The sequence below is a fragment of the Anguilla anguilla genome, chromosome 16 (assembly GCF_013347855.1).
Source record: "Anguilla anguilla isolate fAngAng1 chromosome 16, fAngAng1.pri, whole genome shotgun sequence".
In the NCBI taxonomy this organism is placed as follows: Eukaryota; Metazoa; Chordata; class Actinopteri; order Anguilliformes; family Anguillidae; genus Anguilla; species Anguilla anguilla.
Window position 1 is genome coordinate 2,432,184 of NC_049216.1, and position 27,385 is coordinate 2,459,568.

At 43.4% G+C, this 27,385-nt stretch overlaps 2 protein-coding genes across 9 annotated transcripts in view; both read right to left on the reverse strand.

The window, feature by feature from the left end:
* Positions 1-462: 462 nt before the first annotated feature.
* Positions 463-27,385, reverse strand: part of LOC118215112 (histone H2B-like) — a 195,963-nt gene continuing 169,040 nt past the window's right edge. The window contains exons 2-3 of one of the 2 annotated variants that reach the window (XM_035395557.1): positions 3,310-3,502; positions 463-543 (exon numbers count right to left, since the gene is read on the reverse strand). In XM_035395557.1, coding sequence (XP_035251448.1) covers positions 537-543; positions 3,310-3,502 — 200 coding nt within the window. In that variant the 3' untranslated portion in view covers positions 463-536. Of the gene's footprint in view, positions 544-2,950; positions 3,503-27,385 lie in introns of those variants that run through there. The other variant, XM_035395558.1, reaches the window with a different exon arrangement.
* On the reverse strand, positions 4,156-11,578 carry LOC118215104 (protein NYNRIN-like). Of its 7 annotated transcripts, XM_035395545.1 has the most exons (5): positions 10,628-11,043; positions 8,172-8,752; positions 6,034-6,872; positions 5,320-5,517; positions 4,156-4,914 (listed from the first exon to the last, which is right to left on the reverse strand). In XM_035395545.1, the coding sequence occupies exons 2-5, from the start codon at positions 8,716-8,718 to the stop codon at positions 4,906-4,908; spliced, it is 1,593 nt and encodes a 530-aa protein (XP_035251436.1). In that variant the 5' UTR covers positions 8,719-8,752; positions 10,628-11,043; the 3' UTR covers positions 4,156-4,905. The 7 variants fall into 7 exon arrangements, 5 of the variants coding, with proteins under 5 accessions (XP_035251436.1, XP_035251435.1, XP_035251434.1 ...); XM_035395544.1 differs by lacking the exons at positions 4,156-4,914; positions 10,628-11,043 and adding an exon at positions 11,131-11,578 and having other exon boundaries at positions 5,044-5,517; XM_035395543.1 differs by lacking the exon at positions 4,156-4,914 and having other exon boundaries at positions 5,044-5,517; positions 10,794-11,043.

A 27,385-nucleotide genomic window follows, 5' to 3' on the forward strand; every position in this document is an offset into this window, starting at 1 on the left:
CCTGTTTCTATTTCATCACTCAGCTACATTAATGTATGGCGAGTGAAACAGTGTGTGTAAGGTTAAGGGAGAATTTAAAAAAGCAATGATAAAAGCAGAAAATACCAGCAACGTGGATTTACAGTATTTGTGCACCCTCATTGGTGCTAAAGAAGGGCAAGTGCATATATGGGGGGGGGGGGGGGGGGGGATTTAAATTCTAATGTAGAATTACACAGACATTTTACATACTGCATGTTCATTTGAATTTTGCCTGCAACATGCTTCCATAGTGAGTGTGCACTATACACTAGCTTCTTCATTGGACTCAGAAAGAACAAAGAAAAAGAGGCACACTGAATCCTGCGTGAATAACAGAAGTTGCATGACTGACTGTCATGTTTCCAGAAATATTCCGGCGTGTGACCCGACAACCAAGCTTATGAACCTTATCTGAAGAATAGCTTTTTGGGAGCTTTATTTATCTACGAAAAACGGCTATGTCTACTTGCATTGGATAGGAAGGGGGAATGCTGGAACATCTCTGGGCTCATGATTTACATGCTGAAAGGTAAGAAGCACAAAAGGGTGAAAAGAAAAGCAAGGACCTGCAAAGCACACAAATAATGTACTATCAGAGCGGGGCAAATCAGGGACAAAGAGGAAGAGGGAAAAGTCAAAATGGAGGACAGAGACGATGGGGTACCCCAAACGCAGTGATCTGTTATGAGTGTTATGACTCACCGTAACTTTCTGACCCAGCCTATGCTTACTGTGTGAACTGGACTTAACGTGTTCATGACTATGAATGACTGTTACATAATGACTATTGTACCTTATCAGAGTGCCACCGACCAGGACACATTGCGAGAAACTGCCCAAATAAACTAGAATCAGGACAATGGTCAACGCCATCACCCCAAAATGTCACGGTGACACAACCTGGGGGGCCAGGGCCATATCACACATAGGAAAAGGCAGAGGTTGAAGAAGATACATTACATTACATTACATTACAGGCATTTGGCAGACGCTCTTATCCAGAGCGACGTACAACAAAGTCCAAGTACAGGGAACAACCGCATAGTTCAACTTGGACCCTGATGGTTAAACTGATTAACACTAACAACGAGAACGGCAACAACGCAATCTATGGAAAAATAAAAATAAATAAAAATACAATTAGTCGTTAAGACAGGCGCATCAACTAAGTCACCTATGAAACAGCTGCCTAGTTACAACCCTAAGTTTAGTCATTTACAGGGGGGAAGGGAGGGATGGGGAGAGGTGCAGCCTGAAGAGGTGGGTCTTCAGTCGTCGTTTGAAATAGGTCACAGTCTCAGCTGTTCTGACCTCCACAGGGAGGTCATTCCACCATCGTGGGGCCAGAACAGACAGGAGACGTGTTCTGGAAGTGCAGGTGCGAAGAGGGGGAGGTGCTAGGCGTCCTGAGGTAGCAGAACGGAGGGATCTGGCTGGCATGTAGGGTTTGAATATCTTGCACCATACCACAGCACACACACATACTCATGTGAGCATGGGAATCGCTTCTCACATAAACCAACTAGGTTGCATTGTATGGCATTACATTCTGACACAGGCAGAGATCCAGCATTCGAGAAGGCTTGGGATAGCCCCTCTTGTAAAGAAGCCACTGAGGGAGTAAGTGTCACTGGTATCAGCTGAAATTATTAGCCTCGTAGCCTTTTCCCCTCTGACTGGTCATGTACCGCATGCAGTGCACTCGATTCTTCTGCAGGCACAAACTGCACATCTCACCCCCGCACGCACCTTATATTACAGCAATGTTGTGACTAATGTGCCTCAAGCCACTTTGAAACGTTGTTCTGTCCTTAACCCTGCCACTCTGCTCCCCACAGCTGACGATGGTGAACCTCATTCCTGTGAGGCTCTGATTGATGCTTAGACTAAGCCCCATCTTCACCTTTCTGATGTGCCCTTGCCTAATTCTGACTTGATCCTTTTTTTCAGCTCATTGCGGTCCCACCACGGGATCCCCCTTGTTTCCTGTGCTGTATTTAGTTATTTCTCCACAACAGAGAGCGCTCATTTATCCTCTCACCTCTCCACACAGGCTGCGGAACTCTTTGCTCCCTCCCGAGCTTGCCTTATGGCAGAAGGAAAATCCCTCACTGTATACACTGATTCTCGCGACGCTTTAGGTGTGTGTCATTATTTTGGAGTGTCATGACTCTTAGGCAGCAGTGTAATTTTCTTACTTCCACAGGAAAATCCATCTCTCACGCCGAGTTAGTCTGAAACCTGCTCTCAGCCCTTCTGAAACCCTCTTTGATTACAAATGTCAGGCTCACACCTCCTCCACTGATTTTGTTTCCCTAGGTAATGCTCGTGCTGATCCTAACTTCTTAATTCTCCCCTGTGTTGGTAATGTCCTTGGCGCCTGTAAATGATCTTAACCTTTTCTCAGTACAGGATATGCAGGTTTTCTGGTCCTCTGCGGACCCCTGTGAGATCTGGACGTGGGCCTGCCATTGCTCAAAGACTCCTTCTGGTTTATGGACTGATTCACAACAGCGCCCCGCTCTGCCCAGGTCGGCTTTTTTCTTTCTGGTGTAACTGTCACATTCCTCCGATCATGTGTCAAAAAAGGGGGATGGATTGACTACATAAACCGTTATTAATATGCTCCCAGATTTTCGAATTTAGGTGAAAAATGCATTATACGTCTCACCAACAATGTTGGAAGAGGGACAGTAACGCCCCAATCTGCTCACCTGAGACCAGAAGGACCCTTTGAGCATTTAATGATTTTATTGAATTAACGCCATGCCAGAGTTACAAATATTGTTTTGTTGTTGTAGATATGTTCTCCATATGGGTTGAATGTTGTCCTTGTAAACAGGCTACTGTCATTGCTGAGAGACATTATTCCTAGATGGGGACTTCCATCCAAAATGTCTAGTGATAATAGGACTTGTTAATATGGTAGTTCAGCATCTGTCTGCAGATCGATGTGTGGACTCATTGTGCTTACCACCCTGCGAGTGGAGGCGCTGTAGAAAGGGCCAACAGGACGCTAAAGAATAAGCTCGCAGCGTTGATGGCAGAAAGCGGACTGTCATGAGTACAAGTGCTACCGTTGGCTCAGATGCATGTGAGGGGAAGAACACACTGCACAACCGGAATGTCCTCTCATGATTTTCACAGGGTGACCGATGTGGATGGTGAACGCACCGTTTCCCCAGAATAGATAAACTCCGCAAGGATGTGAAGAAGCTATGGGAGATTACTGTATGGCATTAAACAATGTGTTGAAAGGTATTTATGCAGAACCCAAGGCGGTGTTACCTGAACCCTGGACAGATGCCCAGCGCGGGTTGCAGCCTGGTGACTGGGTGGTGATGAAGGACCTCAGATGAAAGCATTGGCACCAACCCCGCTGGACAGGACTGTGTCAGGTGCTGTTGACTACTCCGACGGCGCTGAAAGTCACCGGATGATTTGTGGGTACACGCCTCTCGCTGCCGAAAGGTCACCATCCCTGAGGATCAACTGAGATGAAGACCCTAACAAGGACCACAGGAGGGGTCCTGGGCTTAATAACTCCAGCTCTGTTCCTGTTCCCCGTAGTTCCACAGCAGGACTTAAAAGGACAGCCGCTCCCCACCATCCTTGGAACACGCTCATCACTCACACCACGGCCATAACACTTTTATGATGTTGGCTCTTGAAGCTTCTAGAGCTGGCAACGCAAGCTCCTGATGGGTGTGGTTCACATGCCCCACTCCTTTAAATTGGGGGTTCCAATGACTGCTTTACCATTCAATATGTCCAATATGATGGGATTACATCGGTGGTTTAAAGGAGGAGTTGGGAAAATACCACATGCACACCAGATTCGGCCCCACCAATCTGTTCTTGTATTAATACTACCCTGGCAAGCTACTCCTCCGGACACTTGAACGAAACCCATTTTACAGGATTTTTTCCACATCAATATAAACAGATCCACCAGCCACCATTTATAATGTTAACTGGGAAAATAAATGGAACCTACTGCTTAAATCATTACAAGGTAAAACAATATAATGGGATATAATAAATGTATGGAAACTGCTGTATAGGGCTGTTGGTAACCAGAAATGTTGCCAAGAACAATAGTGACCGTCGTTCCAGGTAGAAGCAGATCCGAAGTTAGTGTTTAAAAATCAGGAAGCATTTATTATACAGAAAGCCAGCAACAGGGATTCACACAAAAATGTTCAATTCAACTGTTAGAGTTTGTGGAGTTTATACAGTTACATTTACATATATTCAAATTTGTGCGCAGAATACAGCATGAACTCTGATTGGTTGTTTGTTATACAGAGTTGTCCTATAGGCTGCAATTTCTACCACTGTGTCTTATTGGTTGTCTTTGTAAAACAATGGCGGACTCTCACATGCACGTGAGGTTTTGGAATACACAAATCTGTCTGTCTCCTACAGCACAAACTTTCTGTATCCTAACAGTCCCTCCTTTTGACACAACATGAATCTCATGGTTAAGTCAATTTTACAGTTACATTTATTTAGTCATTGTTCAGGGTGAGGGCGAAAACCTGTCAAAAACCTGTGTTAGGAAAACTTCAGGCAAAATTCCCTCACGTCCCCCTTACGGGCGAACGAGATGTACTCCAAGAACATAACTTGTAAAGAAAAAAGTCCTTCTGTTGCTGGCTGGATGGATAGTGACATTGGTTTGGTAGGGAAGGCTCGATTCAAGGCTTGGTGGGATTTCTTGCAATTTACTCCTGGTTTGCAGCAACATGGTCTTGGAGGGGTGGTGTCCTCGGCGCCGGTATGGTGTCATGGGAGTGTCCTCTCCGGCATATGAGGAAGAAAACAGAATACCATGTGAGGGCATTATCAAGTACTCCCAAGTTATTACAACTTGGTTCTATATTATGTATGCTGTCGGAGTCTTTGTATAGTGAACAACTTGTGTGGTTTTGTACAGGTTTATCATGGTAGTTAATAACCGTATTGCAGTCCAGGGTCTCTCCAACATAAATAGAGCCATTTTGTTTGAGGCACCACAGATATGGGCCAAGAGACAGAGCAATGTTAATGGGTTCAGGATCACATATATGTTTAGGTCTGGTAACAAGTTCACTTTTGCTATCGCTATCTGCAGTGTTATACTTGGAGGCAATAGGTACGGACATCATTGGAACACCAAGTGCGACAGAATGTGGTATTAATCCACAGACATAGCAGCCAGTCTTATTTGCATGTTTGGCTGTCATGTGAACTAATTGCATGTAAATGTTATTGTCCACAGCACTTACTCCACCATGGCTCAAAACTGTGATTATAATTACAAATGAATTCAGCATGTTGGATGGGAGCATAACTTGAATGCTCAATTTGGTTGAGTATGTGAAAAAATTGGAACGTTTGCACCTGATTCGTGAAGGCTGCAGTCGTCCGTGGCAGGGAGTTCTTCAGGCTTTTTGAGGTCTTCGGGTGATGGGCATGGTTTGGTCCGGGATTGGTGGATCCAGACCGGGATGCCTGTAACTCGAAGAGCAGTCTCAGAGGTTAGTAAGACCTGGTGTGGTCCTTGCCATCGAGGTTGGAAAGATCTAGGATGAGGGGCTCTTATCATAACCCATTGTCCAGGTTCATATGTCTGTGATTCTTGCCCCCCCTCCTTTTGTTTATCTTTCAGAGTCTGTAATGACAAGCCTGGGAGGTTAGGTTTTTCACCGCTTCATTCAAGTTTTGGCAATACTTCAGCAATGCATCTCCCACTATAAGAGAGTCTTCTGACCCCTTACAAAGGCCAGGGGCTAGTGACATGGCTCTGCCAGTCACTAGTTCGTAGGGAGACAGTTCAGTTACTGCATTAGGGGTTGCTCTCATCGCCATGAGTGCAGCTGGGAGGCCTTGGACCCAGCTTCCCCCCTTCGACAGCAACACCTTGGTCAGCTTTTCTTTCAGTGTTCGATTTGTTCTTTCGACCAGACCTGAACTTTGAGGATGGTAAGGGCAGTGGAATTTTTGTTTGATTCCCAGGTACGAACATACCTGTTTCATTACTTTACCGGTGAAGTGGGTCCCTTGGTCTGAGTCTATGTAGCAGGGAAGGCCCCAGCGTGGGCAGAATTCAGATGCGATTATTTTTGCCGTGGTTGCGGCATTTGCACAGGCTACAGGGTAAACTTCTACCCAGCGTGTGAAGTGGTCTATGAGAACGAGACAGTGTTCTTTTCCATGGCTCTTTGGAAGAGGGCCAATGAAATCCATCTGGATTTGCTGAAAGGGTCCAGTAGGCCGTGGCTGGTGTTTCATCATTACTTTTATTTTTGGACCTTGATTGCTTTTTGCACAAATGATGCAACGCCTAACGAAATCTTTCATTACCTTGGTCATTTTGGGAGACCACCAATGAAGTGACATGTTGTGCCGCATTGTTCTTTCTCCATTGTGTGCAATGCCATGGTATACTTCACAAAGCAATGAAAGGATGCTCTGAGGGGCAACAACTTTCCCGTCCTGTGTGTGCCAAATGTTGTCATCATTAAGAGTGCATGCATTTTCAATCCACGTCCATTTTTCAGCTCTTGTACAGGCATCCTGTAGTTTAGCTATGTCAATGTTAGTTGGACCCGACATGTCAATAGCTGCAATTTTGTAAGTAGGCAGGGAGTCATTTAAAGCTGCTGCTTTGGCAGCTTCATCTGCCCAGTGGTTACCCAAGCTGATTGCATCTTGTCCTTTAGTGTGCGCTTTCACTTTTACAACTGCTAGTTTGTTTGGTAGTTTAGAGGCAGTTATGAGATTCTGAACAACCCCCCCATTTTTTATCGGGGTACCTGATGAAGTCAGGAAACCCCGAGATGACCAGTTAACCATAAAGTCATGGACAACACCAAATGCATACCTGGAATCAGTGTATATAGTAAGTCGTTTCCCAGAACCCAACTCACAGGCATGAGTGAGGGCAACAAGTTCAGCCACCTGTGCTGAATCTGAACTTGGAAGGCGGCCTGATGCCATTACCTGACCAGCAATGTCAACAACTGCATATCCTGTAACTGGGTGGGCCCCATTGTACAAACGAGATCCATCAACAAAAAGTGAGAAATCATTGTCAGAAAGAGGTGTTTCAGAGATGTCTGAATTGGATGGGTGATCTGGAGACAATGGGCACTCATGTGGCTCCCCGTCTCCCTCGACAGGTAAGAGAGTGGCTGGGTTCACAGCTGGGGAGTGGATGAGTGTGATAAGCGGAGCTAACAAGATGGCTTCCCATCTAGTCCACCTGGCTGCTGAAACACGAGAGAAACGGCCTTGGGTTAGTATGTTATGCACAGCATGAGAGACATTGACAGAGAGTGGAGCTCCTGAGACTAGTGCAGCGGAGACCGTTACTGCTGTGGCGGCAGCCTGCACTTCCTGTAAGCAAGGGGAAAGACCAGAAGCGACAGAATCCAGGCGAGAAGAATAGTAAGCAACGGGGCGTTGTATGCCTCCATGGGGCTGAGTAAGAACGGCTGTCATGTGGCCTTGTTTCACAGCTGACCATAGAAAGAACGGGAGGTCAGAACAAGGGAAACCTAAAGCAGGGGCAGAAGTGAGAGCAGATTTGAGAGTGCTGAATGCATCTTCACACTCGGTTGTCCAATCAACGGTCTCCAATGGGCGATGGGAGCCCTTCAAAAGAGCATTGATTGGTGTTGCAATAACAGAAAAGTCAGGTATGTGGTTCCTGCAGAAGTTAAAAAGTCCCAGAATCTTACGAACATCACGGACAGTGCGGGGACGCGGAGCGGTGGCAATAGCAGTTCTCCGGTCAACAGTGAGTTGCTTCGAGCCCTGGGATATGGTAAAGCCCAAATACTGGACAGCGTCTTGTGCGATTTGGGCCTTCTTTGGACTTGCTTTCATATTGTATTTTTCCAAAGCTTTGAGTAAAGCTTCCAGAGCCTGGAAATGAGAGACAGGGTCAGAAGAAGCCAAGAGAATATCATCAACATATTGGAGGCACTGTGTTCCTTCATACTGAGACCATGAAACTGTTGCTAGAATCTTGGCCATTGCGCGATGGAAAAGCGTAGGGCTGTTATGAAAGCCCTGAGGCATGCGTTTCCATGTGTATTGCGTGTTCTGGTGTGTGAAGGCAAACCAAGCTCTTGAGTTTTCAGCAACAGGCAGGGCCCAGAATCCATTGGCAATGTCTATCACAGAAAATATACAGTGACTAGGTTTGATATCAGCAAGCAGCGTGTTTGGGTCAGAAACAATTGGAGCAAGTTTGTCTGCAGCAGCATTAACCGTTCTGTAATCAATTGTCAGGCGCCATGAGCCATCTGGTTTTTGCACAGGCCAGACAGGAGAATTACAGGGTGAGACACATGGCTCAATGACCTCCTGTGAAAGCAAGGACTGAATGATTGAGCCAACTGCTTGAGCAGCTTCTGGTTTAATCGGGTATTGTTTCACAGGTGAGGGCATAGTCCCTGTTACCTCAAGTGGTGGTAATGGTGCAGCTCCACAATCCAGTTTGTGCACAGACCAGCATGCAGGGAATGTTGCACATAAAGCTTGGAACTTGTTAGTCAAATCCCAGGAATGGACAATAGGTGTTGCAACAGATGCTATAGCAGTATGGGAAAGAGCAGCTAATGGCAATGTCTTGCGTTTATGAGAAGCGTCACAAACTGATAAAGCCATAGGCGAGTATGCAACAGTAGCTTTCAGTAATCTCATGCCGTCAGAACCGAGGATGGTACCTTCTGCAGTCCTACAAATGAAAAATGATTGTGTCCAATAAGCATTATTGGATTCCACAAGTACTGGAAAGGATTTATATGCGCGACAGAATTACCCCCAATGCCAGAAAGATCAATGGAATGCTTTGTACAAGGGAGCGGTAGGTCAGTGATAGAAACAGAAGCGCCAGTATCAATTAGCATATCGCATGGCCGGCCTCCTACCCACGCACTAAGATACGGTCTGCAATGAGCCTGAGTTTCTATACTACTGACTGAAAAGGAGGCCGGTAATTCCTATGCTTTCAAACTGTTTAACATGGCGACAAGTTGTTCTCGGTTCAAATGCGCGTAATCGTCATTGGAGCAGTGCGCGATAGGCCCAGCTTCTTTGTCTGAGGTTGCGTATTCTCCACTGGAGGCGTGCGCCTTAGGTAGGGCAGCTAAACATTGTGGCGCTCGATGTCCCTGTTCTCCACATCGAAAGCATTTATCTGCTTCTTTGTTTGGGGGGGTGTTACGCCTACTTCTCCTATAGTCCCTCCCTTTGCATCGATCCGTGCTATGGCCCGTTTTCCCACAATTATCGCACTTCAGAGAGTTGTAGCGAACAGCAGCAATGGGATGTAAAGTTGAACTCTTCTTCCGTATCTGTTCCTCTAATCGCGAGGCCCACGAAACAATGTCACTAAACGTATTATCCGGGTGTATGCCGATTGCTAGTACCTTCTGAATATGCGGGGCAGCCTCTGCCAGTAATTGTTGCGTAAAAACAGCCATGTCTCTATTTGGATTAGGGAAGCCACAATGCGTTTCAAATGCTTCATACTTCCGATCGGCGTATTCAGCAAAGGGCAAGCTATTTTGTACTACTGCCGTGAAACAATGCCATTTTGGCGCACCTTTACCTAAAGCAGTCTTTACAGCCTCGCAGAAACCGGTAATCGCGTTTTGTAATTCATTATGATTCGCCCAGGGGCCAGATGCCCATGGTTCCTGTCGGAGATCAGCTGGTTCAATTTTGTTCCAGCTTGAAACTGGACATTTTGCACGCACAACTGAAAACATGTCTAGAGGGTGTAGAGACATGCTACGCTGTAGCTCATTTAGTTGTCGCCAAAACGGTAAATTGTCGTCTTGCGCATTAAGATTCGGCAAATCCTTTAATAAAGCTCTCATTTCGATCAGGCTTAAAGGAACGTGATCAACATGCAGTCGTTGTTCATTTCCTCTACCGCGAATTTTAGTAACCATAGGTGCCATGGGCACCGTTTTATTCTCCTTTTCAAAATACAGTGGGTCAGTTATAGTGTGACAATTTAAATCTGGGTACAAAGATGGAACACCTTTTATTTCAGTCGGAATGCACGCAAGCGCTGTGCTCTGGTCAGAGCTGTTGCCTTTGTTCTCAAGAGATTCTATCTTCTTACGCAGACCAGCTAATTTCGTATCTTGTGCTTGTAGCCGATTATACATTTCGTCACACTTCTCTATGAGCCTCATATGCTCCGTAATTAGTACAATGGTACCGTAAGCCGTCCTATTCTTTTTTTGTTTCCCCCACCATTCTAAGGAATCCGGCGTGGATCCTTCGGGGTCCCAGCCATTTTTACTCATCGCCTTTGCTTGCTTTACATACTTTTGCTGCAGATATGTGGTTATACTCCCGTTTGCATTCTCCTTGTTTGGGGCCATTTTTGCTCGCGAATTATACTTTGTTGGTAATAAGTTACGTCTCTCTGTATAAACGCACGTTACTGGCTAATAGGTTACTAAAGACAACCAACACGAAACAATAAAGACTAAGAGGCCAATATTAAACGTAAAATTCAATAATGTCCACAAAACTTGTCGGGAGTGCGACACACACGCTCTCTCACGACCTGAAACAGAGACAGACTACCCACGTGAAAGAAACTCCGTCTCTCAACCCTGGGCCCGGGGCGTCACTGACTGACTCTCCCTTAAACGAACAAACAAAGATGCGGCTTTGCGCTTCTTAGGTATCTTTCGACCTAATACCCAGTAGTGAAAATTAATCACTTCTGTGCTGTGGGCGACACACTCGCTTACCACGGCCACGCAACCACGTGTAGAATTTAGCCTGGATTCACACTTTCCATAGGCAGGGGTGACTCACAAACACCCGGTCACAATAGGCTTAATACACAGGCCTATATCACAGTCAGCAGCACTGGTAACACATCATCAGCACTGATATTTATAACAAACAATCGTGTAACGTTACACAGACGTTATACCAAAAGACACAGTTTTTAAGCACAAACAACTGATCGCTTCTACACCGGTCAAGATATACGTTATCGTACCACTAGGTGGAGCGTTCCAGACTTCCGCAGTTTTGCCGTCCAATTCGCCAAGCCAATGGTAGTAAAACCCGTTTACTCACTTTTTTGGTCAGGAAAACAACGAAGTTCTGGAAGACGAATCCACCCTGCTCGCAGCGCCAAATTGTTGGTAACCAGAAATGTTGCCAAGAACAATAGTGACCGTCGTTCCAGGTAGAAGCAGATCCGAAGTTAGTGTTTAAAAATCAGGAAGCATTTATTATACAGAAAGCCAGCAACAGGGATTCACACAAAAATGTTCAATTCAACTGTTAGAGTTTGTGGAGTTTATACAGTTACATTTACATATATTCAAATTTGTGCGCAGAATACAGCATGAACTCTGTTTGGTTGTTTGTTATACAGAGTTGTCCTATAGGCTGCAATTTCTACCACTGTGTCTTATTGGTTGTCTTTGTAAAACAATGGCGGACTCTCACATGCACGTGAGGTTTTGGAATACACAAATCTGTCTGTCTCCTACAGCACAAACTTTCTGTATCCTAACAGGGCCAAACAAAAGCACAGGCAAACATATTATAATAGGCAATAGATACTCTGTTCCTGTATGGAACCATACACAGGAATATCTGCCAAATGTATCATGGTGGGTGTGTGGAGATAAAGCCGGCCTTGGTTGCCTGAGCCATGGTGTTTGTTATTTTGCATGTGCTCTTCCTCATGTAACAGTGCATACAAAGTGCTCATTCCGGGGAAATCGTTGGCAAAAATTGTGGACTTACTGAAACTGAGCGATTCTTAGTTATAGCAATTCCACTGTATGGTATGGGGAAATTAGCCAGGAAAATGATAAATATGCCGTGAAAATAGTACCGTGAAAATATTAGGAAATGATACGGCCAAAGCTTTATCTAATGTTTCTGTTGAATTAATGCCACTACAGCCAATGGCTATGAAAAACCGAATGGCTCTAGATATGGGCTTAGCTGAAAAGGGTGGTGTGAGTGCTATGGTGGGACAAGCCTGCTGTACATATGTGCCTAACAACAGCATAACTATTAATAATCTAGCCAAACATATTAGAGCAGAAGGAGCGCAATTGCATAATTACCACAATCTTGGATCTTGGGGAGCTATAGTAAAATGGTTATTATCTTTATTCGTTGCTTTAATACTATGCCTTATTGGATTAATTTGCATATGCACATGTATGAAATGCTTGATTAAGCATTCCGCTTGCACAACAAGAAAAAAGGATGATGATGATGAAGAAGAAGAATGCATTGGTGTTATTTTAGAAATGTCATTTGCAAATGAAGAAACTGTAGTGTGAAATGAGAGGGTTAAGAGCTTGGCTAAAATTGGTAATTGTGGCCTACAAGGAAAAGAAATAGAAAGAGTGTATGTCTAACACTGAAATTTTCGATAATCTGTGTTGTTTCAAAAGTAACAAAAGGGTTGAGAGTGGGAGAAAATGTTCTGGGCCTACTTTTTTATCCGTTTAAATATGCTTGGCTATTGAGAATGTAATAAGTTGCTGACTCTCACAAGCTGAAAGTAGAAGGCTGCCCGACTCCCTCAGACGAGGGAGGGTAGAACATGGATGGACAGGAGAGGATGAGATTGCCACATGTTACATAGAGGAACTTGCCATTTACTGATAAGAAGGGAATGTCTCTTCCCCTCCTAGCATGGTGTGAAAGAGGAGCAAAGGAAATGGAAAGTACTGGAGCCTCAACTGTAACATTGCACACAAAGACTGTCTCACTCATGTACATAAGCTTTGCTGAAGTTAGTTGAGATTCTTTCCGAGCTCCTATGAAGAGGTGTTTGAACTGTTTCTCCTATTTGATCCAATATAATAAAGAGTGATTCTGTGTGACACTCTGAGGTACAGTCTCTCTTCCTTTAGTATCTGTGAGATGTCCATGACACTTGTACTGAAAAGGTAATGATTAATTTGTTCTGTGTATTTCTGGTTGAATAAAAGTTAACACACAGAGAGGCGTGTTAACTGCTAAAAAACAGTAACGTTTACTTGACGTTGTTTGGGAACAACTTTTGAAAACGTTGTCTCTGAGACATCCAGTATTTAATTGTTGTTTCCTGATCTAGTTTCGCACTGCTGTGGTTATGAATTCCAAATTACGGTTACAGTTCAGTGCAGGTGCCACCATACCCATGAGCCATAGTCTCTGACCATACTGCCAAACTGCATGTACTTAGAGAATAGAGCGCACACTCCTATAATGAGCTCTGCTTGTGCAGAAAGCACATGCAGAACTCATTATAAATTAACACAAATACAAATAAAATTTTACATTCACCCTTCAATGAATTTTAGTTACAAATCTCAACTGAAAGATATGAATGGTTTTGGCAGCTATCTGACGGTGCGCTCAGCGAGTTGCAGGAAGTCCATTCATTCTCAATGTAGCTGAGCGATGCCCAGCAACAGGAGCAACTGGGCAACTGAGCGACCAAAGTTGCCTGAAAAATGTTGTCCACAGTTCACCTTTTCACAGGCATGACCCGTCAACAGCCAATCAGACTTTCGGGCTTCCTATTTCTCTAACCTGTAAGATACCATTTTGCAAATTGTTGTTCGGCTCAGTGAGGAAAAATGGACAAACAACATATTATGGTACAACTGCAACCGGTGTTATACAGCGTTTTAAGACTCTGCAGACAGCAGCGTGCAGCCTACCAGCTGCGTCTCAGGGGAGGTACGCGGATGTTAAGAGGGCTATCCTGGACAGGATGGGTTACTCCCCCGAGGACCGCCGCCGCCGGTTTCGGACGGCGAAGCTGGGGCCGTCGGACCGGCCATTTGTCTTTAGCCAACACCTAAGGGACGCGGCGACCAGGTGGCTGAAGCCGGGGGAGTCCGCTGGGGAGTACAGGGATAAGAGTCTGAAAATTATGCCTGGACGGCAGTTTCATAATATAATGTCTATAATGAATTGCATGAATGTGTGAAGCTGTATGATTCCCAGTCTTCTCAGAGTCTTATAATGTGTGAAGCTGTATAACTCCCAGAGTCTTATAATGTGTGAAGCGTATGATTCCCAGAGTCTTAGTCTTATAATGTGTGAAGCTGTATGATTCCCAGAGTCTTAGTCTTATAATGTGTGAAGCTGTATAATTCCCAGAGTCTTATAATGTGTGAAGCTGTATGATTCCCAGAGTCTTATAATGTGTGAAGCGTATGATTCCCAGAGTCTTAGTCTTATAATGTGTGAAGCTGTATAATTCCCAGAGTCTTATAATGTGTGAAGCTGTATGATTCCCAGTCTTTGCAGGACGGAGTGTAGCACAGTGGGTAAGGAACTGGGCTTGTAACTGAAAGGTCGCAGGTTCGATTCCCGGGTTAGGACACTGCCGTTGTACCCTTGAGCAAGGTACTTAACCGAAATTGCTTCAGTATATATCCAGCTGTATAAATGGATACAATGTAAAATGCTATATAAAAGTTGTGTAAGTCGCTCTGGATAAGAGCGTCTGCTAAATGCCTGTAATGTAATGTAATGTAATGATTCCCAGAGTCTTATAATGTGTGAAGCGTATAATTCCCAGAGTCCTATAATGTGTGAAGCTGTATGATTCCAGTCTTTGCAGAGTCTTATGTGTGTGCACCTCTAGGACTAAAAACCCATGCCTTATGACAGATTGTTGTTAAAGTTGTGAGAGTGCGCCTGACTTCAGTTATCCTTGTATTGGAGACATAAGTTCCTCTGAATAAGTCTGCTAAATGCCCAAAAGTTTTATAAACTGCAATGTAAAATGAATTTGGGTGCATGTGTGAGTAAATAGTGAGGAAGATCTACCCTCTTAGCAGTTGGCATCAGTGGCTCTTATAGAAACTGAGGGAAGCTTGTTCAAACCGAATGGCTGCTATGCTTTCGCAAACAACACAAGGGGAAGTCGTGGTTGTGCTACCTTTCAGAGTGCAGTGTCCACTGCAGGTTTCTATTATCTGTCTCATTTCAGCCAGAACAGGACTGTGTCAGTCTGTGGGATCAGCTTTTTCCAGATGCTGTACAGCTGCACTGAGCTCTAAATCATCTGGATGGCTCATCCTGTTTATGGAGCCAAGGGCGTCCAGCCATCTGCATATCATAAAGACGGGAGAATCTGCCTAAAAACTACTTAACAAATTATGTATTTAAGAAACAATTGAAGCATTAAATCAAATCCTTTGACCGAAATTAAAATGTAACCAAAATCATGCAAAAGTCAGTGTATTAGTCTTACTTCTGAAGACTAGAATATAGGAAAGTCAAAAGGGTTTTATTTACAGAAGATGGAGATCAAACGGTTTCCAAAAAAGAAAAGCCAGACATAGCAGGTCTTGGAAAGGGGGATGATGGCTGCGTTTTGGAAAACCAGTAGATAAAAGAATAGGTGAATGTTCTAATGAGATCTCATTTACTGATCTCATTAATATAACCTAAGCCAGGCCTATGCAGCTCCAGGTCCTGCAGGCCACAGTGTCTGCAAGAATTTCCTCTAGCCATGCACTACAGCACCAGCATTCCCTAATTATTTCACCTCCTTGGTTCAGGCGCTGTAGTACATGGAGCAAATACCTGCAGACACTGTAGCCCACGGGACCTGGTGTAGAGTAGCACTGAGCTAAGCAGGACAACCACAGAATGAAAATCGCCTAAAAACATGCCTGCAGTTTTAAGCAAGTAAACAAAATTGATTTTCAAAGTCATGAAATGTTTCACGGTTCTAAAGTGGCTGAGGTTCTGCTGCACTGGGGAGTGGGTATTGACTTTATGGTGAGCATTGACTGGGGGGATCAGACCCTGCATGTCTGGCTGAATCAGGCCCTGCATGTCTGGCTGAGCCAGACCCTACATGTCTGGCTGATTCAGGCTCTGTGTGTTTGGCTGAATTAGATCCTACATGTCTAGCTGAATCAGACCCTGCATGTCTGGCTGAATCAGGCCCTGCCTGTCTGGGTGAATCAGACCCTGTGTGTTTGGCTGAATCAGATTCTACATGTCTGGCTGATTCAGGCGCTGTGTGTCTGGTTGAATCAGGCTCTGTGTGTTTGGCTGGTGGGAGGTATTCAACCCAAAAAAGACAATTATCAAGCTGATATCCCAAAAAATAGTCTTTTCATTTGCATAACTGCATCAGTTCCAAACAGTGCTCAAGTGCAAAACAGAAGTGAAAAGAGAGGCTGGGTGCCCTACCTCAGACATGAGACGGCGTGCAGGTTCTGCTTTTCACCGCCAGTCTTACCTTTTTGAACTGACGGACCCGTTGTAACCCGGTGCTTATATTAGTACGGGTTGAAGCCCTCTTTTTCTACAGAGTTTTAAATCATTTTCCTCCACTGTGACCTAATCCTAACCCTCACAATCACATTGTCCGTTCAGGAGAGCGCAGACCAACGTTTGCTTTTCTCCAAACCTCACCATGCCAGGCAGATGCTTCTCATCACACTGCAGGTTACAAGCAGGGCTCTAAACAGGCATGATCCAGAGGAACATGTGCCAGGTTAAAACTTGCAGGGCCCCGGTCGACCAGCAGAGGTCAGTGGCGAACAATCAGATGCTTTAATCCCAGCCAGCTGAAGCCTCCCATCTCTGTACTGACATGATCCAGATTTGATACCAGAATGCAGGGCCGATCCACACACAGGAAAAGCACTAGCGCCCTCCGCTGGTCGATCAGGAGCCTCCGTCTGTTGAGCTGCAGCGTGGTAAGAAGCGGGGGCTGGCACCACATGCTTCAGAGGAGGGGGGGGCACATGCTCGTCTGCGCTCTGCTGAATCCACTGTGGCAGTGAGCTGAGACGAATACATTTGGGCTTTCTCAACTGGGGGAAAAAGCATAAAAAACTAAAATAACAGTTTGATTTGCCAACATGTTTCACCAGTAAAGTGGCCTTTTAAACCCCACAGTATTACCCTTAGAAATACATCAGGATGGGAGATCTGAGTCAAAGCTGAGAGGCAGCTGTTGGTGCTCCAGCCCGGAGGGTGGTCTTACAGGCGTCACTGTTGGGTCGCACCCTGGCTAACGGGCCATTTCTCCGCTCTTCCACAGAGAGGGGAGTCCTGACGGTGGTGCTGAGTTCTTCTAACCCCCTGCGGAGCAGAACCGCCGCTCGTTTGCACAGTCTACCGTGGAACCCTGTTCCCGCCGGGCGTCCACGGCAACCCCTTGTGTGCCCCGCTCCCCCAACTCCTACCTACAATCCCCCTAACAAGGAGATAGAGAACTGGAGATGTGAGACAGAGAGGTGAAGAGATGGAAAAGCAGAATGGGAGGAGGAGAAATATCCTTACATGCTACTCCAAGCAAAACCCCAAAAATGTTATTTTTTTAGTTTCTCCTTGCTGCTCAAAAGCCTGCTGAGGGCCGAGGTTGGGAGACGGGCCTGCTGAATCTGTAACAGCACCAGTGCCTGTCTGAGCTCCGAGTGGGTGCACGTGGGCGGGACTCCTCCACACTGAAGAGACGCCACTGACAGGGCCGGCCGCCACAAGCAGAGAACGCCCAAAATACGGCGGGGGAACGATGGCGATGAGGGAACTCCGGATGAAGGGGAGGAGGACTCATCCCGTTATCTCCCAGAAACGAATCTCGACCAGGTTTCTGCTTGTTCTCTGAGTGGCTGAAGAGCAGCCTGCCAGGCGTTTTCCCGCCTTCTCTGCTTTGAGCAGGCTCTGTTACACTCGCTCCTGCAGAGTGCTGTGGGATCTTCAGATGCGGCCGCTTACGGGCAGTAGGTCTGCGGCTAGACATGGCATTAATGCAGTAATTATGCAGTTCAGTAATGTTGCAGAGGTCAGGCCTGTTCTTTTCCACTTTCTCCAATCATCAAATGGAAAGCTTCAAGATTTAATTACCTAAAAGACTGTTCTCACTACAGTCTTAGTTGGATTTAATTACCTAAAAGACTGTTCTCAATATGGTCTTAGTTGGATTTAATTACCTAAAAGACTGTTCTCACTACGGTCTTAGTTGGATTTAATTACCTAAAAGACTGTTCTCACTACGGTCTTAGTTGGATTTAATTACCTAAAAGACTGTTCTCAATATGGTCTTAGTTGGATTTAATTACCTAAAAGACTGTAATCACTACAGACTTATTTGGATTTAATTACCTAAAAGACTGTTCTCACTACAGTCTTAGTTGGATTTAATTACCTAAAAGACTGTTCTCACTACGGTCTTAGTTGAATTTAATTGTATACAGGATTGTTCTCAGTACGGTCTTAATTGGATTTAAATACCTAAAAGACTGTTCTCAGTATGGTCTTAGTTGAATTTAATTACCTAAAAGTGGTGCATTTGTAAATAATACTGGTTCATTATGAGACTATAATGCAAATTCTGAACATCTGTTCCTTTGGAATGTTTCAGGTTTTCAATAGTTGGTGATTTGGCAAATGACAATCAAGAAATAGATAATCATTTTTTTAAATAAAGACCTTTTACTGACAAAATATTCACAATGAAATTAATAGATTTATATATATTTATTAATAGAAAATATGATATTAATAGGAGGACAGCTTACAGGTGGCTATTCTGAGAAACTCTCCCTAACCTTTTCATGCTGGTGCCAAATCTGGCCAATTCTTACCCATTAAAGGGGTGTTCTATTTCAGGCTATCTAACTCCAGAATTGAGAATCACAGAGACTTGGCTTAAATGAAGCAAGACACTTTTTACATTTACGAGCAGAAATGAAGAGTCACAAATTAAATTATCTGAGCGATGCAAAAATGATGTTGTTCTCCTTTAGTTTTTAAATACTGAGAGATCACACATGTACAGCATAGCATGTCCTGAATTATAAACTCCTTGAGAGCAAGTATGCAAAATCTGAGGGTGACATGCAAAACAACTAAAGATATAATAAGCAAAGAGTAAGCAATGTACCCTAGTGTTCCTTAGTGTCTCCAAATCTAAAATGTTTGAATTGTGCATTGCTGTAAATCATAACCTCATATATTTCACTACAAATAAACTGTTTTGACTCATGAAACTTACCTTTGCATTATTTTAGAATGATAATGAGAATATCTTCATCAGTACAGAGTTGTAAGATGTTTAGGGGTCTAAAAACCCATCCAAAACTTTTGCAAAAAATGATTTTCATCCATTATGACAGTTTAAGATGAAACATTGATATGACATTGAAAAATGATGTGAAAAAACATTGTGATGCACAGTGGTACACATACCTAAATATGTAATCATTCACTCCAGTATGTTTTTTGTACACTACAGTATGTAATATTTTGTTGCATGGGGATGAGACAGCATTTTACAGATGTCATATCACTTCAAGGGATATTTTACATTCATCTAGCACATATCAGCACACAGTACATTTTAATGAGGATATTCTATACCATTTCCATCCCATACTAACAGCTAGGGCTGTTAGTTAGCCCCCAATACAAATATGGAGTTTGCATGTGTCCACGTGGGTTTCCTCCCACAGTCCAAAGACATGCTGGTAGGTTAATTGGGAACTCTAAATTGCCCATAAGTGTGAGTGTGAGAGTCATTGGTGAGTGAATGGTGTGTGTGCCCTGCGATGGATTGGCGCCCTGTCCAGGGTCTGTTCCTGCCTCTCGCCCAATGCACGCTGGGATAGGCTCCAGCACCCCCAGCGACCCTGCCCAGGATAAGTGGGTATAGATAATGGATGGATGGATTATTAGGAAAGGCTAACAGTTGTCTGTTACAACCAATGCAAATATAACAATATCAAAAACATAAATAATAGAAATGTTACAAGCAGTAATTCAGACATGTTCACATACTGTATATCCTAGTTAGACTGAATACTTCCTGTTCTTCTGATCCACCCCCAGAGGATTTGCTTTAGCCATGCTGATCAGTCAGCAAAATTGGTAAAATATTGTGAAAAGACCAGTTATGCCTCAACGAGTGCTCGTATATAAATGCGTAATGTCACTTGAATGCACAATGCTGTGCTGAAGCAGCCACTCCTGCAGATACACGGGGCTCTCGCGCTTTTTAATAAAATTAAAATGAAGCATGCCATATACCGATCAAAAGTTTGTACTGTCCTCTACACGATAAAAGTATCAATTATATCAGAACCAACTGAAGGTTACAACGGTGTAAAATATTAGTGTAAAACATCCACTTTTGTGTATGACACTAAATTTAGACTGCAGGTCAATATGAAGTGATTCACACACAAATTTATTTTAACAAGTTATTTTTTATGATTTATTAAACATGTATATTACATCACAGGAACAGTGGCATTAACAGGCACATAACATAATGACTATCAAGAACTAGTGTGACAATGACGAAAAATCAGCACTGACAGAATATCAAGAATAGCTCCTTGACTGATGGCAAGACGTTCTGTTCAAGAATCTCCTGGTATGCCTCAGAATTCATGGTTCCGTTAATGATGTGGAGTCGTCCAGGTCCAGAGGAGGAAAAGCAGCCCCAGAGTCTGACGTTCCTACTACCATGCTTGACTGTTGGGATAAAGTTCTTTTGGTGGTAGGCAGTGCCAAGTTTTCACCAAACATAACAATTTTTATTGTGACCTGTGTCATCTGTCCAGAGAATCGACTTCCAGAAACCTTCAGGTTTGTCCAGGTGGCCTCTGGCAAAGTTAAAACGGGCAGTTTGGTTCCTTTTTGACAGCAGAGGCTTCTTCCATCCCATCCCATTTTGATTCAGCGTTCTTCTTATTGTTGAAACATGCGCAGTTATCTGAGATGCCGCAAGGGAGGTCTGCAGATCTTTAGATGTTATGCTTGGGTTGGCTTTTACCTGATTCATTATTTTTATTGTGGCTTTTGGGGATATTTTAGAAGGGCATCCACTTCTAGTCTGAGGTGCTGTCATGTTAAATGCTCTCCATTTGTAAATGCTTCGCCTCACAGTGGACTGATGGAGCTCAAATCTTTTTTAGATGATTTTATAGCCTTCCCCAGACTGATGTGCTCTCACTGCCCTCTTCCTGAGACTCCTCTGAGATCTTTCCTCTCGGCATGGTGTGTGTTGCATTCAGATGTATGGGTTACACCAAACTGACTAAGTTTATTACCTCTATTCATCAGAGTCCAACCAAAACTTTTTCCTGAAGACCTCTCCTTTGATTGGATCATTTGATACACAATTATTTACCTACCTGATTCTACTTGATGCAACCAATCAATTTAGGGTTCACTTATTTTTGCACTAATTCCTTGTGCAAAAATAATGTTTCAGACTAAAAAGGTATGGGTATTTTGCATGTGTATGCAAGTTTTTGATTGGCTCGTGTGGGTGAAGGATTGGCTGGTGTCGGTAAACTGTCCAATGGGGAGACATTTTGTTTGTGGGTTAGCCGGTAGGAAAAATAAGAATGAGAAGAAGAAGAATCAGAAGAAGGAGAAAATGCAAAATCCCCTTAGTTTGGGGCTTTATTGTGTGGACATGTGAAGTTGTTTATGAATTCTTGAAATGGGGTTAGAATTTACACAATTTCATGTTTTTATGGGCTGAGTGTCTGTGGCTGTTGTGGTTATTTCTGTGGGGAACCCTGAAAAGTGCCAAACTCTCGGTGCTGTGTAGGTATGGGGCATGCCCCCACCAAGGCGTAACTTGGCAGGATGGCATACCTGCCATCCCAATAAGGGCTGTAACTTATCATGAGGAAGTGAATGGGCAAGGCATACTGAAAGTGTGAGATGGTCTAAAGTCCAAAAGTACCTGGGAGTGTTTCAAACTCGAACAGAATTTTTAAAGACAGATGAGAAAGAAGAGGGAGTAAAAGAAGGAATAAAACTGAAAAAAGAACAGAGTAAGTAGCATGTTGTGGAGTGGGATGGTGAGAATATAAACTAAAGGTGAAGAGGTGTGGGAAGGAACGGGAATCTTCTAGCAAAATCACATTAACACGCCTAATTCAGCAAAACAGGAAACTGACAATAAAATGGCGGTTTTGATGCAATAGGCTACTTTTTTTCAAATTTTTCATTTGGGACTAAAAGTAATCAAAAAATAATTTAAAATAATTATGTGTTACTTCTGTTTAAAAAAAAAAAAAAAAAAAACTAGTTTATGATAATTTTACCTTGTGAGATGTGGTGGTAGTCACAGCCCTAGTAATTTTATTTAAAGAGAAGGCTACATTTTGACACCTGCAACTGTAACATTGAATAACATTCCAAACTTTTTTCAAACAGTTGTAGTTTTGTCTAACAGACACTGATTTTGTACTGAATAACATAGAAAAAAACAGTTCAGTTGGACATGATGAGCCTTGTGTGGACAGTCTTCACTTTGTGGAAAGGGATGTCAGAATTGAGTTTTCTCTATAATCAAGCAGTTTGGATTTGTGCAGAATGTAAAAATGTAAAATGTGGCAGAATGTACAGAACATGGCATGTTACTGTTACAGTTGTTGTGTTAATGCTATTTGGCTAACACAGCAGGTTTAGCTAAAGCACAGTAGGGCACTGAGGTCAAACTGGTAATACAGAGCTACACAAGCATTGCAGCATTAGTGTTACAGTTTTATAATTATCCGTAGAGAAGAAGGCTGCACATTCCAATATTACCTGTTGCCTAGTTAGGTCAGGCGATGGTTCCACTGACGGCACAGAGCAACTGACACATTTTGATACTTGCAGGGACAACAGCAGAGACAGTTTCCACAGGACGGACATTCAGCTAAAGAACTACATGTAACAGAGGTAAGCTCTAGTAGCCCCTTCACATAAACTGTCTTTCTTTCCATTTGAACAGTTCACTTTGCCATAGGCTATTCAGCTCACTCTGTCATAGGCCATTCAGTTCACTCTGTCATGGGCTATTCAGCTCACTCTGTCATAAGCTATTCAGCTCACTCTGTCATAGGCTATTCCGTTCACTCTATCATGGGCTATTCAGCTCACTCTGTCATAGGCTATTCAGCTCACTCTATCATAGGCTATTCAGCTCACTCTGTCATAGGCTATTCAGCTCACTCTGTCATAGGCTATTCTGTTTACTCTGTTGTCATTGCTTAAGCATTTAAAATTTGTCCCTTTAAATGCTATTTAGCTATTTTTTTCTGCAGTTGAACATTGTTAAGTATGATGCATTGTTGAAATAATAGTATAAACTTCATCACATAATTTTACTATATGAGTGCTGCAATTCCTTGATCCTGGTCTCCAGGATGACAAACATGAAAATAACAAATAACCTTCCAGACTGTCCAAAAAAGAAATCAAACAGTCAACGACTGGAAATGTCACATAACCAACATACAGACATCATAATAGCAAACCTTACACAAAAACTTATGAACAAAACCAGTCAGTTAAGAACTGGAGCTAATAAATAACTTTAGTATTAACAGACATTATTCACCACAAACTTTAGCATATTACGTAAGGGCCATAACTGATCATGAGGAAGTGAATGGGCAAGGCATATTGGAAGGGTGAGATGGTCCAAAGTCCAAAATTATGAATCTGGGAGTGTTTCAAACTCAAACACCATTTTAAAGACGGATGAGAAAGAAGAGGGAGTAAAAGAAGGAATAAAACTGAAGTGAGTAAGTAGCCTGTTGTGCAGTGGGATGGAGAGAATATAAACTAAAGGTGAAGAGGTGTGGGGAGGAATGGCAATCTTCCAGTATAATCGCATTAACACTCCTAATTCAGCAAAACAGAAAACTGACAACAAAATGGCGGTCTGGGTGCAATTGGCTTCGTTTTTTTTATATTTCATTTGGGACCAAAAGTAATTTAACAATAATTTTTAAAAAGTTAGTTATGTTTACTTCAGTATTTTGTAAATAGTTTATGATAATATTACCTTGTGAGTTTTGATGGTAGCCACAGGCCTAGTAATTTGATTAAAAGAGAAGGCTACATTTTGACACCTGCAACCATAACATTGAAAGACATTCCAAACTTTTTGTCAAACAGTAGCCTGTCTAACAGATATTAATTTTGCACTGGAATCAGGTAAATAACATCTGTTGATTTTATTCCAGTAAATCTATTTATTAATTTAATTGATATATCTATTTATTAAACAATGCACATATTAAATTCAGTCCATCGTTTTGTCAGACGTTTTTCTTTTCCAACTAGTGTCATATTTATTAATGAATTTATTCTTCAGAAAATAATTAAGACACATTGGGAACAACTGGATTTTCTCGCATGGCAATAATAGGCCTATGGAAGCCTATATCTCTAGAATAGAGATTTATGGATAGAATAACAGATTTGTTGCACATGATGAGCCTTGTGTGGACAGTCTTCACTTTGTGGAAAGGAAGTCAGAATTTAGTTTTCTCTGTAATCAAGCAGTTTGGATTTGTGCAGAATGTAGAAATGTAAAATGTAGGCAGACTGTACAGTATGTGGCATTTTACTGTTACAGTATTTGTGTTAATGCTATTTGGCTAACTCAGCAGGTTTAGCTAAAGCACAGCAGGATACTGTGGTAAAACTGGTAATATGATACACACCCTGCTATTCACACACTACAGTATTTGTGTTATTATAATACACACGTTGATATTCACATAGTACCGTATTTGTGTTATTATAATACACATCCTGCTATGCACACATTACAGTATTTCTGTTATTACGGTGCGCATCCAGTTGCTCACTCTCTCGCATTCATGATATTTATGTTTTAAAGAGTAACAGAAGGAAAATTTGGCAATATCCAGGCATGAACCCCCAAAAACAAGCAGTGAGGTAAAGATAAACTCCCAGATGGGAAGAAAAAACACTCAAGCGGTGGCCAGAAAAAAGAAATCTCAGGAGGAATCCAGCTTCAGATGTGCATTCTTACACAATTTGATATTTGAATATTCTTCAGGGTTGATGTACGGATATTTGTTTAACCATGGTGGTAGTGTAGCACAGTGAGTAAGGAACTGGGCTTGTAACCGAAAATTCATAGGTTCCATTCCTGGGTTGGACACTGCCGTTGTACACTTGAGCAAGGTACTTAACCTGAATTGCTTCAGTATATATCCAGCTGTATAAATGGATACGATGTAAAAATTGTGTAAGTCTGCTAAATGCCTGTAATGTAATGAAACCGTGAAAATAGATTAACTAACCTTGAATAATATCAACGTCTCCTGAGTTGAAAGCAAATTTTGCCGCTGCAATTACAATCAGCACAAACTTTTTTTGGGGGTTCAGGCCTGGTAAAGCCATTGTAAAGAGTCTTTGTGACAGCGTCGTCACGAGAACCATAGTTTTTCCTATCACTGCTGATACAGAGTGTCATCTACAGGCTATACTGTAACTATTCTGGCATGTTAGCTGTCAACTCCAAGAATTCTTAAGAGTAACTTTTAAATGATAACAGAAAAATAATTAAAAACAGAGGAGTACCCCTTTAATGCACATAAAAACTCAGTCCCCAACAGGTTTTCTCCCCAGTGTTTTTGACATGTTGCCAAGCTAACTCAGCAGTGGAGTCTGGAAGAGGCAACACGCTGGCATTTCCTCCTTCGCCAATGCGTGAGTGTTGGCTGGCCATCTCTCCTGCTTTATTTCATAATTTTTTTCAATAAGGGGAGATCAGTGAAGAGAACACACAGGCCTGTACACACAGGTGCCCCAGACAGACAGCCTGGTACAGACAGATTTTCTGGCTAATGTAATTAACTGTTCTGCCCAAACTGATACAAATCACAAAAAAATCACTGTGACTGCTGTGGGTGTGCATTTAGGGAGAACTGGAGTGACACTGGAGGACTTGACAGAGTTGTTGACTCCAGCGATGGCACATGCATCTCAAAGTGGTGATTGACATTTAGTTTACAACTGGTGTTTTTTAAACGTCTCTACTTGTGTTCGGTGGCCAACGGGCAGGGATTTGAAAAATTTGCTTAAGAGTTGCCTGAGTTGTCTGACCTTCTCTGCGTTGAAGAAACTTGGCTAACTGCACACCTGCCGTTTGTCCTATCAGGATATAGATCAGTGCGGAGGGGCAGACAAGTTGGTCAGGGGGGAGGGTGCTGCACCTTTGTGAATGATGGGTTATTATTTAGAGAGGTGGTTGTAAGCGCTGAGAGTGAATGAGTGGTGGTGGAGGTGTGGTTGGGTACAGGGGAATGTTGTAGTGGTGAATTTTTATAACCAGAGTTTGGACCTGTCCCTTCATTACCTTGAAATAATACTCCTGCTTAGGGCTAATAAGGTGATTTGGAGTGGAGATTTTAATTCCTATAATACACTTTGGGGTAGCGAGTTGACTAACAGAAATGGTGCTTGTTATGGAGAAATTTATGGATAGCCTGGTATTGGTTTGCCTGAATGATGGGTGGGGATAGCAGCTGTCCCTTGGTCTGAAGGGGGAAGGATGAGGAAGGTGGTGCTGTGGTGGTCACCGGAATGTTCTAAGGCTGTTTGAGCACACAGCCCTGCGCTCAGGGTCCTGCACAGGATCCTTCCTCCAGACTGTGTGCTGGAGTATCAGAGGGCGAGAGCAGTGGCCAGGAGAGTCATTGAGGCAGCAAACAGGAAGTGCTGGAGAGAGTACTGCTCTCGGATAGGCCGGGGCACACAGGCTGGGGAGGTGTGGGGTATGATTGGGAAAATGACAGGGGTGTCTAAGGCCACTCAAATCCCAGTTTGGGTGGATGGAGATTGTGTTGCCAGGTCTGGGAAAGAGAAGGCAAATTTGGGGGAGGACAGACTAAATTGCTGACGAGCTGTTCTGAGCCAGTGGGGGAATGTATGTGAGAAGCGGACGGAGTCTGATAGCATTTCCTAACAGCATAGGGTCTGGTGGGGGGGGAGGTTGGGCTGGCGTGGTGGGGTCCCCTGTTCCTCCCTGGTTACTCCCACTGCCTGTGGTTGGCATGGGACTGCTAGAATATGTGCATCAGTTTGGAGAATCTATAAAAAAGATTTTTTATTAGTTTCTGCCAGTTTATACAGATATTTTGGTTTCATCATGTAGAAATGATCTGGTAGAACATGGCCAGCATCCTGCTACACACACCGAAGGAGCGTAGCCTCCCCAGAAAGAAAAGCATTCAGTCTAATAGGGCCTCCAAAGACACAAACCACTGTATCAAACCAACTATCCATGTGATCAGGAGAACAATGTGTGTGTGCCTGGCCCTGGCAGGCTGTGTGTTAATATACATTGAGGCTGTGTGCATCAGTGTGCTGTGAGTGTGTGTGTGTGTGTGTGTGTGTGTGTGTGTGTGACTGGGGTCTGGCAGGCTGTGTGTTAATGTACTCTGAGGCTGTGTGCATCGGTGTGCTGTGTGTGTGTGTGTGTGTGTGTGTGTGTGGCTGGGTGCTGGCAAGCTGTGTGTTACTGTACTTTGAGGCTGTGTGCATCAGTGTGCTGTGT

Excerpts from the sequence above, each read along its gene's own strand:
- LOC118215104 (XM_035395544.1), bottom strand. The coding sequence starts at position 8,718 with ATGAGATTACTGAAAGCTACTGTTGCATACTCGCCTATGGCTTTATCA. Across the intron at positions 6,873-8,171 it reads GATAGACATTGCCAATGGAT|TCCATGACTTTATGGTTAAC; the intron begins TCTGGGCCCTGC and ends CATTTGGTGTTG. Across the intron at positions 5,518-6,033 it reads CCGGTAAAGTAATGAAACAG|GCATCCCGGTCTGGATCCAC; the intron begins GTATGTTCGTAC and ends TTCGAGTTACAG.